The sequence below is a fragment of the Carassius carassius genome, chromosome 37 (assembly GCF_963082965.1).
Source record: "Carassius carassius chromosome 37, fCarCar2.1, whole genome shotgun sequence".
NCBI lineage: Eukaryota > Metazoa > Chordata > Actinopteri > Cypriniformes > Cyprinidae > Carassius > Carassius carassius.
Genome location: NC_081791.1, coordinates 6,256,484 through 6,268,983, shown reverse-complemented (window position 1 = coordinate 6,268,983; position 12,500 = coordinate 6,256,484). Strand labels below are relative to the sequence as shown.

Sequence of the window (12,500 nt, the reverse complement as noted above, 5' to 3'; positions counted from 1 at the left end):
ACCAATCAAAAATTAAGTTTTGATATATTTATGGTAGGAAAGCATACAAATATACCCCAATGACTGGTTTTGTGCTCCAGGGTCACAAATAGCTTTTATCACGTGTTACTTTATTGCTTCTGGTTATGACACATTGTTGCATTCAAAAATACTTATTTTTTAGAATTTTATATTTAAATTTATTTAAAAGTTTGAGGTCTATAAATAAATATAATAATAATAAAAAACGTTTTTTAATGCATTTATTTTATCAAAAGTACAGTAAAAATAGTAATATTGCACAATATTATTACAATAACCATTTTCTAATGTTAATTTATTATTCTAATGTATTCTAATGTTATTTTAATTTAATATATAAAAAATGTCCAGTCTTCAGTGTCACATGATCTTCAGAAATCATTCTGATATGTTGATTTGCTGCTCAAGAAACATTTCTGATTATTATCAATGTTGAAAACGGTTCACATTTTTGTGGAAACATTGGTCCGACGGCGACGTCGTGTGCCCGGCCCAAAATAGTTGCGGTAGGACGGCATAAATCGGTAGAAATATGTAACACAGAACATTTCCTAAAAATGCATTCAGATATGTTTGTACATGTCTATAGTTCTATGGGGTTGCATGTATAATTGTTACTTTGACTTTTAGCTGCGTGTAGTTCAATATTTACCCGTGTTGTGAATCGGTTGTGAGAGGACGTCACTATTTGACGTCTTTTACACGTGCATTACACGTCCATCGTGACCCTCTATGAAATCCTTGTGGAATATGCAAAAGCTGTGCTTACACCTTGATTAATACTGCAATAATTAATTTAAGTGCACCAAGTAGTTTTAAGAGGTTTTAAAGAGGTTGTGAATAGACGTCCACTGACGTCTTTTACACGTCTCGTCATGGTTGTGAAAAGACATCCAAGCAAGACTAGCAGGAAAAATTTTTTTGTATACAAAGTAAATACATTTACTTTATCTTGTTTAAATAAATTATAATCACAAACTGCCCAGTGTGGTTAAGTGATTGGAAAGCCACGCTGCAATTTAGTCATTATTTCAACCTGTTTTATGTATTCGTTGTTATTATTTTTATGGAATCTATGCATATTCATGTAAAACAGATATATATCCGGTCACTATTTCAGTCTGAGTTGTATGTAATTGCCAAAACGGTGCCGCCAAGATGTAGACACAAAACATAGTAATATATTTAGTGATATTACAAAATCCCGCGATAGGATAGATTATCTCGCGAGATCTCGCTTTCTTCCGGAAGTTCCGGAACATTCAGCAGGCAACCACGAGGAGAAGACTCGAAGAGGACTCTTGGAGGGAGCCAGGACAAGACCACAGGAAACTGAACTTGAACTACTGGTTTCGTCTGGTCAGACGAGAACTGGCCCCCCAACTGAGCCTGGTTTCTCCCAAGGTTTTTTTCTCCATTCTGTCACCGATGGAGTTTCGGTTCCTTGCCGCTGTCGCCTCTGGCTTGCTTAGTTGTGGTCACTTCATTTACAGCGATATCATTGACTTGATTGCAAATAAATGCACAGACACTATTTAACTGAACAGAGATGACATAACTGAATCCAATGATGAACTGCCTTTAACTATCATTTTTGGATTATTGACACTGTTTTCCTAATTAATGTTGTTCAGTTGCTTTGACGCAATGTATTTTGTTTAAAGCGCTATATAAATAAAGGTGACTTGACTTGAGATGTATCGATATATATTATATAAAATCTAAAATTCACTGAGTATGGCTAAAATTCGCTAACGTTAGTAAGCTAAAAATTACTTATATTGATGTAATTTTTACTGGTACGCTTCAATTATTCAGGGGACATCACATCCCACCTGTCTTATCAGAAATGTCCTGTTCACTTTCTCACAGTTACACACCCAGTTAAGAGTGTTTCTCAACGGCAACACATTAAAACACAACATCTTTTATACAATAAAAATACAATCTAATGCATGTTGATTGCCTTTTTCTAATGTTTCATTCATGATTGATTCATCTTGTTCTGATCTTGTTTTTGTTTTTTTTTAGCTGTAGACCATAAAGATATTTTGAAAATAAGTGCATGTCATTTATCTCAATTTTTCATTTTATTTATTTAAAAAATAAATATACTCTCTTCCCTCAGCTCCTGTGAAGAGGTGAAGTCTCTGAGACTGATGCAGCAATGGCAGAACACCTGAAGCTCGCTCCAGGAAGAGCTGGGGGTGGAGGTTACAAGAAATGAGCCAAACTACTGTCATGTGTTTAAGGGATAGTTCACCCAAAAATGAAAATAGTCAATTTTCTCACCCTCATGTTACGATCATAATCATTTTTCCTACAATGGCAGTTAATGGATTGTGAGATCTGCTTGGTTACAAATATTCTTCCAAATATCTTTGTGTTTATAAGACAACTGTGTAAGTCAATGACAAGATTAATAAAGACATAAGAAAAAGAAAACATCTTTTAACATTTTAGAAACAATTTTAAAACACGTGAACGCATTCTCAGAAATGTAATATTTGAATTCATGTCGGTTCTATATAGTTTAACATCATTTACGCTACTTTGATTTTATAAATAGCAACGATTTCAAACATATTTTATGATGAGGGTCTTCTGTTTTATGATTTTCTTGTCACATGACAACAATGGCTCCTGCAAGGTGGTTATGCCATGTTCAAATATTAATAATATTCTTAATATTATTTATATGATTTAAGTATTTAAAAATAAATGCAATTAATATTGATTTATATTATTATATATTAAAAACAATAAACAAATACTGCGAAAATATTAATTTTTGACAATAATAATGGACTTCAAGATTGAGAATTTCAGCACTTTTTATTCAGTGACGACCCTCATTAAATCATATTTCTGATGAAAATGGTAGGCCTGTAAACTTATTCAGAAATCCAAAATGGATACAAAGATTACATTGAAAAAATATTTTTTTAAATAGATTTTTATCTTCTTGAAGATTCTTATTTGTCATTGTCCCAGTAAAGCAAACGTGAAAGTCATTGAAACATGAGGGTGAGTAAATGACAGAATTTTCATTTTTGGGTAAATAATAATTCAGTATTTTGTAATTTGTATTTTAGTTTGGTTAACAGATGCTAAACTGTTCAAAAACAATAAAATGTGCTAAATCAGAACATGCTTCTTTTTTGCATATGTCCACAAATAATGTGTTATTGTTTGTGATGTACACTTGATTGAGATGTTTTATGGACACAGGTCTGACTGGACCGATCTTGAACCTTTGTCAAGATGTGTTAAACCACAAGACATAATTGATTGCCTTTCACGATGTTACACAGTGGGTGTGTGATTATTTTATATGCAGGCTTATACATACACTTAAACTATGCAGCAACACATTTAAACAGAAGACGTCAAAGACCTCGGTTCAACTTTCATTTTGGAACTATTTTTCAACCGTGACATGTCGGACGGACGTCTTTTCAACGGTGAAAAGACGTCCAAATGTTTGCTGGGTACCGATTTATGCCGTCCTACCGCGACTATTTTTGGCCGGGCACACGACGTCGCCGTCGGACCAATGTTTGCTGCTCTGCACGGAAGTTATCAGTCTAAATGTTCTGCAAAATCAGTCAACGGTGAAAATCAATAGTAGATTTCATTTTCAAGTCCATCAGTTGAACATTAATATTGGACATAAACGAACACGTTAAATATAAAGTATTCAAAACAGGTAAGTTGATATATTTGGAGTAAAGTTGAATTGAACTGATGCATCAGTCATACAGCGCTCCAGACCGTGTGCCTCATGACGAGTCTGACGCACCGCCACAGAAACAAGAATGAGATGCATTCTAACATAACTGTGCCATTAAACTCAGTGAGGGCTCGTTTAAAATAGTGCACATATATAGGCCGTTTAGATTACTTGTTAAAGTGCACTGAAATACCTTATATCTGCAGACGATGTACGTCTGTTTGTGGATGCCCACCTAACAAAAAAAGGTCCCCAGGACGTTCACTAAATGGCCTACATATATGATTAGCCTTATCATTCTACCCAGGCGGCAAGGAAGCCGACCGGAAGTTGAAGTCGGCCGGGTGCTGCCATCTTGTAGCAGAACTTCACTTGCGTTAGCATCCCATTGACCTCCCATTCATTTTGGCGTCACTTTGACAGTGAATATATTTACATCTGAGGCGTTTAAAGACTCCATTTGTCCATTATTTATTTCTAAAGATACACGACAATGTATAAAGGGCTCCATTGCCTTCTATGTTACATTATGGCCCCGTAGAAACAGTTTTTGTAAAAATAGGCTAACGATTGCGTCATAACCACTCGACTCTCTGTCGCATTACCGTACAGACAGGAGGAGAAGCTCGCAGGCAATTAACTTAAAATGGCGTACTGGCATTACATTTTAAAATACTATACAAAATAATTAATCAGAATACTTACTCCTGCTCACTCATGCCAAAGAACTCCCCGCTCAAACTCACCGTCTCTGCAAGATTAACGATGGCAGTTTTCACGCACAGCTACTAGAAGATTTACATCTGTCAGACAGGTTGCTGACGTCATCAAGCTTAGTTTGAGTCTGCGCGTCAGAAACGGAAGTGCTAAAAATAGCTAAAACCGGGCTTCACTTGTCTCAATTGAGTTTCAATGGGGTCGCTGTGTCCATTTCTTTTACTGTCTATGATTCTACCTTAAGCAAAACTATGTAACGTTAGCCTAGTGTCGAACATAAACCCGTTTACCCACTTAAAAAAGCTTGTGGACACGTAACAACTTAGTTTTGTGTCAGAACTTTTACACTTACATTCATAAATTCACCTCGTCTGTGTTTGCGAAACGATTGAATCGCGGAATCCAGTCAAAAATAGAACTTGCTGTATAAAGCAGAACGTCACGGAATTTGGCTATTTCTGAATGAATACATCTATATTAGGGCTGTAAAATGAATCAAATATCGATATGGACTTGTGTATATGAATATTAAAGTTAAAAGAGACTAAAATTGTTCTATGCGTCTCTGGGAATGAGCGCTCAATATGTGCATTTTTGTCATTCAGATACACACGATGTTCGCAGTGTTTTCCCCCACGCCGACTAAAATAATTTATTTCCTAAATAACTTTCCTTGTATGCTTACCAACAGTTTATACAATACAAGTTTATTTATATAGCACAAATAAACAGTTTAATAAGTAAATGGGATGCAAACATATTTTCTTCATTAATGCATTTATTGTAGCTATGTTCAATTGTATTATTGAAAGGCATCATGATTTTGATGTTTAAATGCTGAAACAGTCTCCTGATTTAATGACATTTTTCATTACAGAAGTTACTCCTATTTTCTTTTTCCAGAAATGAAAATTATTAATTTAACGGTTGCACTTTATTTTACAGTACGTGTACTAACATGTACTTCTACTGTACTTACAGTGTATTTATCTAAGAAAGTTCTGGTAATACAAGGTAACTACATGGGGTAGGGTTAGGTTTAGGGGTAGGTTCAGGGTTAGTACCTAGTTATTACATAGTTATTGTAATTACTATAATAAGTACATAGTATGTACATGAGGAACAGGACTGTAAAATAAAGTGCTACCTTAACATTAACTTTATTTTACAATGTATTCAAATCTATATAGTAAAAATAATAATAATAATATCAATCAGCAAATTTTGCAATCTGTTATTATTATAGTTTTATTTTTCAAAGGATTTTGCTTTAGGCAAAAATACCCTTTAAAATCCAATATGAGTTTATATTAGTTTTGATTTTGTCAACTATCTTTGTCTGAGTTGCAAGGTGTCAGGTCCAGTGTTGGGAAGGTTACTTTTGGAAATGTTACAAGTTACAGATTACCTTATTTAAAAGTAGTGTCACTGTTTCAAGTGACTTTAAGTAATGTAACTGATTACATTTGATTACTTTTTGATTACTTTTCTAAATTTCTATTGTTCTCAAATTTTGATTATTTTGAATCATTTAAAGCAGGCAGGGTGAATGTTACAGTGGTACTCAACACTGATTACTCTCAGATTTCACAATCCTTCTTCACTTGAATTAAGACTATAATTTAATTGTGAAGTACAACCACCTCAAAATATGACTTTACCAGCTCTTTTTACTTTGCAATCTTTTTTAGGTTAAATACAGATTTAAAATAATAAGATATAGTTTAATAGCTATGATACTGTTTTTGAAATCTAATCTTTGCATAGCTATGACAGGAAACCTTGGCATCTAACAATGCCTTGGAAAAAAGGCAGTTAATCTAAAAATAAAATAAAATAAATAAATAATCATTTTCATAAACCAAAATAGGAAATAAAACAGTTATGGAATAAGCATGTGTCATATTCTGTGTCTTCAACTCCAGAAACATTGGTGTCTCATATTTTAAATATGTATATGTGTGAAAATATTCAAATGTAACTCCCTTTGTAATCATTAACAATATCATAATTAACTTTAATTTAATTACAGTTTACATTACATCAACAGATTACAGCTACATTTATTTTGCAATTAAATACGTAATTTAGTTACATGTAACTAGTTACTGCCCAACACTGGTCAGGTCTGATGATAAAAGATAAAGGACTGAATTTTTCAAGTGTTGGAATGGAAATGGCAGATGAGGGACGAAACAGGGACGTTCACAAACTGTCTCAGACGAATGTCCTCCGAACGTCCGCCAGTGAACGTCAAAAGCGGACCAAATCTGCCAGCGAACGTTATAAATCGGACGTACTGCGGACCTAAGCGGACGTTCGGAACATCCGGGGGACGTCCCCTGTTTGCTGGGTGGAGACTTCACCGGCTACATGCGCTAATCCTCATTTGTGTGTGTGTGTGTGTGAAATGCAGTGCTGAAGTGAAACAGCTGGGCAGTTTCCTTCTGTCATTTTTAGTCCTTCATAATTTGATATCTGAATTATTATAAGATGCCTCATAACCCGCTGGTCGGGTTGGAGTGGGTAAGGAAATTATACTTTATTTGCGGGGAGGGCTGGGGCAGGCCAAATAATTTCATAAAAGCGGGACCTCCCCGTTGGAAAAAACCCCAAACCTTGCATCACTACTATAGTCTATGTCTAAGGATTGTTTCGTTTTCTTCTAACAATAAGCATTTGTTGGCAGGTTTAGGCACTATGCATAGCCTAAACGAAATTATTTCATTACATTTATTATATATGCTAGCTATATTCTAACTAGGTCTGAGACGATTATAATCGTGATTAATCGCATCCGAAATTAAAGTTTGTATTTACATAATACATGTGTGTGTACTCTCACTGTTATTTATATATATATATATATATATATATATATATATATACACACACAGGCTTGTGCAAAGATTTTGCAAATGCAAGTTACAAATACACTGGGGGCTAAGCCTCTTCCAATCCTAGTGGCGTCCCTGGAGATGAGCAGACCAGTACCTCCACTTCTTCCAGTCAAACAGGGGGAGTGACAAAATGAGAAATTATTGGAGAGTGCTGCAGGTGTAGCAGTTTCCTCTGGTTTGATCCAGGTCTCTGTTAGGGCCATGAGATTTATATCAAGTCTTCCTTCATTCAATTTCTAAGAGCACGGGTATGGGTATCAAAAAATAATGAATGAAAGAAGACTTGAATTTCACTAGAGATGTAAAATTTCCCGTCAGCACACACTTCCTCAAATCTAAATCACAGAAACAGATGCTTGCAGCGCTGTACAGAGACCACAGGTCAAACACATCTGGGATGATTGATCTGTCACACTGAGGCACAGTCAAAGTAAACTGTGCTCTACACTGCGGGTGGAGCTTCGAAATGAACAATTTATCCATCACACAACTTTATTTACTTAAGAGGGGTTTTGTTTTACCTCTGTCTTTAGGAAGTGCTGGACGTGTGATAAATGCAAGGCTTGTAGGCTAGTACAAACATAGACAGTAAAAGAAGAATACAAACAACTCTTCCGTCGCTTCAAAAACACGTCATCGACGTGACGTCCAACAGCGATTAAGCGAATACCTAATCGTGTTGACATATTGCTTGACCTCAATGTTAAAAGCAATAAAAGATGTTTTGGAATGCGCAAACTTACATTTATGAATGTAAAACTTTGCCAAGAGAATAATGAGATTAATAATGAAAGTTTCATTAGGCCTAGTCTTAGTTCTGTAGAGGTCATAAAGGCCAAAAAGAACATCCTTCCAAAACAACTTGAAATCTTTCTCAATTTTTTCTGCAATAAAATTACAAATATCAGACCAAAAACTCTGGACAAAAGGGCAGTGCCAAAACAAATGGGTAACTGTTTCAATACTCATAGAGCAGAAAGTGCACATTACATCAATGTCTTTTTTAAATTTTTTAACAATATAATCATTAGACGGGTAAAACTTATGAATTATTTTAAATGATATTTCTCTAATTTTGTTGGTCAGCAAATATTGGTTGGGTAAGAGCCAGACCTTCTTCCAGTCAATGTTTTGCACAAATTTATTCCAGTATGGAACCACATATGGGACTGTGATAATTTCTGTTTTGAACAGGGATCTAATTAGTTTATTGTTCTTACCATTGTTACAAGAAAAACAAATCTTACCAACTGAAGTGTCAGTCAGCGATAACAAAGTTAGTTGTTGAGTGTCCAATCTGGGTTGAGCTCTATATAACATGCAGACACCAGAAGAAATTGCTCCAAAGACTTTGGCATAATCTCCAGGAGACACAGGAATTTTGTATTCCTCTAGAAACTCACTATAAGAGTAAAGACAACCATCCCTGTTAAATAATTGGTCAACAAAAATAATGTTATTATTAAACCAGTAATCAATAAATAAAGATTTGTTTTTAAACAGTATGTCTTTGTTGTTCCATATGTAATATTTGTTGGGTGAAAAATTGTGTTTAAAAATAAGAGACCATGAAAGGAAGGCCTGGCGGTGAAAGGATGCCATTTTTATCGGGACTTTATCAATATTATAATTACAGGTTAAGAAATAACTCAGCCCACCCAGTTTTGACAGAATATGACATGGTATGACATTCCAAATAGAATTAGGATTTTTAAAGAAATGTTTCAACCAATTTACTTTAAACGTATTATTAAGAGTACAGAAATCGATAAAGTTTAATCCACCCTTTTCATAGTCATTTGTTAGAACAGACTTCTTCACATGATGGGTTCTATTTCTCCATAAGAAATTAAAAAGTAGCTTGTCAATCTCAGTAGTATGTTTTTTGTCCACATACAGAGATAGAGCTGGATATGTTAACCATGATAAACCTTCTGCCTTAGACAGTAGGGTTCTGCCTCTGAGGGAGAGATCCCGTAACAGCCACTGGTTCAGCTTTTTTCTGGTTCTTTGAATAATCGGGTTAAAGTTCAATAAAGTCCTTTTTTGTTGGTCCTTGGTAATTGTGATACCTAAGTGAACAAGTTCACTCTTGACTGGGATACTACAAATGGAAGATTTCATGCAGTCCTTAATAGACATGATTTCACACTTATTGATATTCAGCCTTAAGCCAGAGGCCATGGAAAATTTTTCTATGATATTTATTGCACCAGAAACTTGATTTTCATCTCTAAGAAAGAGAGTGGTATCGTCCGCCAGTTGAGATATAATAAGTTCTCTACCTAATATATTGATGCCGTTTATCTTACTTGATTTAATATGATCAGACAAAAGCTGGGCTACCAGTAGGAAGAGGTATGGCGAAGCTGGGCACCCTTGTCGGATGCCTCTAGAAACATTGAACCTGGGGGACATACCACCTGTTAGTCTAATTGAGCTATTACTATTGTTATAAAGACTTTTAATAGCGGAGGAAAAAAACTCACCAAAACCGAATTTTTTAAGGGACTGTAAAATGAATGGATGCTCAACGGTGTCAAATGCTTTGTAGAAATCTACAAACAGCATGAGCCCACCCTCCTCTACCATTTCTGGGTAATCTAAAATATCTAAAATGAGCCTAATGTTATTTCCTATATGCCTTTTGTTCATGAAGCCTGATTGTGTTTCGTCTATGATGGAGTCCAGAACAGACCGTAATCTTCTAGCCAATAAGAGAGCTAAGATTTTATAATCGTTGTTAAGCAAGCAAATTGGGCGCCAATTATCTAAAAATAATTTGTCCTTGTTTGGTTTAGGAATTAGGACTGTTATTCCTTGGGTCAGAGAGGTGGGGAGGCATTCGTTTTCAATGGATTCTATGAAGACTTTTAATAAAAAAGGGGACAGTTCAGCGATAAAGGATTTATAAAATTCGGAGGATAGCCCGTCACACCCAGGCGATTTGTTATTTTTTAGTTGGTTTATAGCTTGCTGTACTTCTTCAAGTGATATAGGCATGTCACAGAGCTCTCTATCCACTTCACTTATCATTTTCACTGAAAGGGAGTTTAAAAAATTATCAGACACAGTTGGGCTAAATTGAGAGCTATACAAGTCTTTATAAAATTTTGAACAAAACTCTGATATTTTACGATGATCTTCAGTGATAGCTCCATTAATATTTAACTTACTGATACTGTTGTTAGTGGAACGATATTTCTCTAGACTAAAGAAATAACGAGAGTTTTGTTCGCCTTCTTCTAACCACTTAGAGCGAGACCTGATAAAGGCACCCTTTGCTTTTTGCTGATACATTTCATCAAGTTTGATTTGTGAGTAAGATAACTCTTCTTTTTCCTCCTTTGTTAGGGAGTCAAATTCTCTGCAAGATAAATTTGTTATATTAGAGACAATCTTTAACTCCTCCGCTTTCCTAGCTTTGACTGTTTCAGCACCAAACTTTCTTAAATATTTTCCTATCTCCTATTTGAGCAGGTCCCAGTTAAGCCCAAAACAGATTTCTTTGTTTGCTTTAGACCAATAAAGTGAAATCATATCCTTTATTTTATATTGGACTACCTCATTTTGCAGTGCAGAACAGTTAAGCTTCCAATAACTTGAGTGTGTGGTAAGTGTAGAATCAGCTGAGATATTAAGAGATATGCATATGGCTTTATGATCAGTTAAGGGAGTAGGGCAGATGCTAACATCAACATAATCCTTGTTTAAACTGTCAGATATAAGCCAATAGTCCAGTCGTGATTGCCTAGAGCCTGATTTATTGCTCCAGGTATACAATCTGCTATTAGGATTCTTCTCTCTCCATATATCTATCAGTTTAAATCTTCTTATAAAGTCAGTAAAGCATGAGTCTGAATTGTTACGCTGAGAGGGTGGACTTTTATCTATAGAACCATCTAGAATAATGTTAAAATCACCTCCTAACAATATAAGCGCATTTGGGAATCTAACCAACCAACCTGTAAAAATATTTTCAATTGACAACAAAAGGTTCACATTTTCTTTCTTTCCACCAGCGCCCTCTGCGGGCCTCCTGTGACGTATCTATTCATCCGATACTTCTATAATTTCTTTATTTCAATTTAAATAAAAAGCGCGACAGAATAATGGTACAAAAATTATTAATAGCTAAATGCGTGAAAAAGCTCACTGGACGTCAAGAAACGGCCTAATAATCCTCTCTTGCATTTACTTCAGAAACTTGTAGAACAGAATCCACGAAACCACACATAGATACAATATTATATTTTTATGATAAGTACAGTTGACATTAGACAGAACATATTATAAACATTGCACAAACATTACAAAGCAATCAAGAACTGAACTGCGTCATTAAAGTTAAGTCAGTTGTTCAATATAAAATATTAAATCTGTTAAATCCCTCTTTTTTTCATTCATGAGTTAAAGTTTTATACAAGCAAAACTCTCGAGCAGCACAAAAGCAAACAATACATATGTACAATTCAACCTAATTCAGTAACAAACCGACCAACATTAAAACATCTTCTCAAACTGACAGTCAGGAGGAGTTTAGAAGTAACTACCGTCAGTGTGTGAGATATAAACACAAAAAGTGTTTGAGAAAACCCAGTGCAAGCACTTCGCCATCACTGATTCATAAAGGCACCAGTCTGTAAGACTCTGGTCACGAGCTGATCTGTTTTTAGCTTTTGTATTGAAGGGTTATTAAACTAACTGGGTGTCAAGCAAGTCCTTAATCATGATGCATACTACTATATAATGTTTTAACTTTAGGTATTTTATAAAGCTCAATAAAACACAATAAAAAGAAGAAGCCTAAATACCTCAACAAAGTTTCAGCTAGTTGTGAAGAGTTAATGTTTTATTTATATATATATATATATGTGTGTGTGTGTGTGTGTGTGTGTGTATAGAGTAAATTGAGTACAACTGAGTTTTAGAAATTAAATGACCTCAAAATGTTTCATGTAGAGCCACTGGTGTGTTATTTTCATGTGATAATCTTTTAAGTGCATAAGAAATAATGCTGTATGAGGTGATAAATCAGTTGAGATTGGTTCCCTTCAGTCCTGAGATTAGCTATGACAGGGTTTGTCCTCCTCGATGGTAAATCTTTCCATGGGTTGTTTGCCCAGGTT

The 12,500-nt window shown here is 35.0% G+C and overlaps 1 protein-coding gene and 1 long non-coding RNA gene across 2 annotated transcripts in view; one reads left to right on the top strand and one right to left on the bottom strand.

Annotated features, from left to right (window-relative positions):
• LOC132117662 (uncharacterized) overlaps positions 1–12,500 on the top strand; it is a 150,746-nt gene that overhangs the window by 85,973 nt on the left and 52,273 nt on the right. The window lies entirely within an intron of this gene.
• The window catches only part of stxbp3 (syntaxin binding protein 3), a 20,957-nt gene continuing 20,446 nt past the window's right edge, over positions 11,990–12,500 (bottom strand). Inside the window, exon 19 of the mRNA XM_059527232.1 lies at positions 11,990–12,500. This exon is cut by the window's right edge and continues 47 nt beyond it. Coding sequence (XP_059383215.1) covers positions 12,438–12,500 — 63 coding nt within the window. The 3' untranslated portion in view covers positions 11,990–12,437.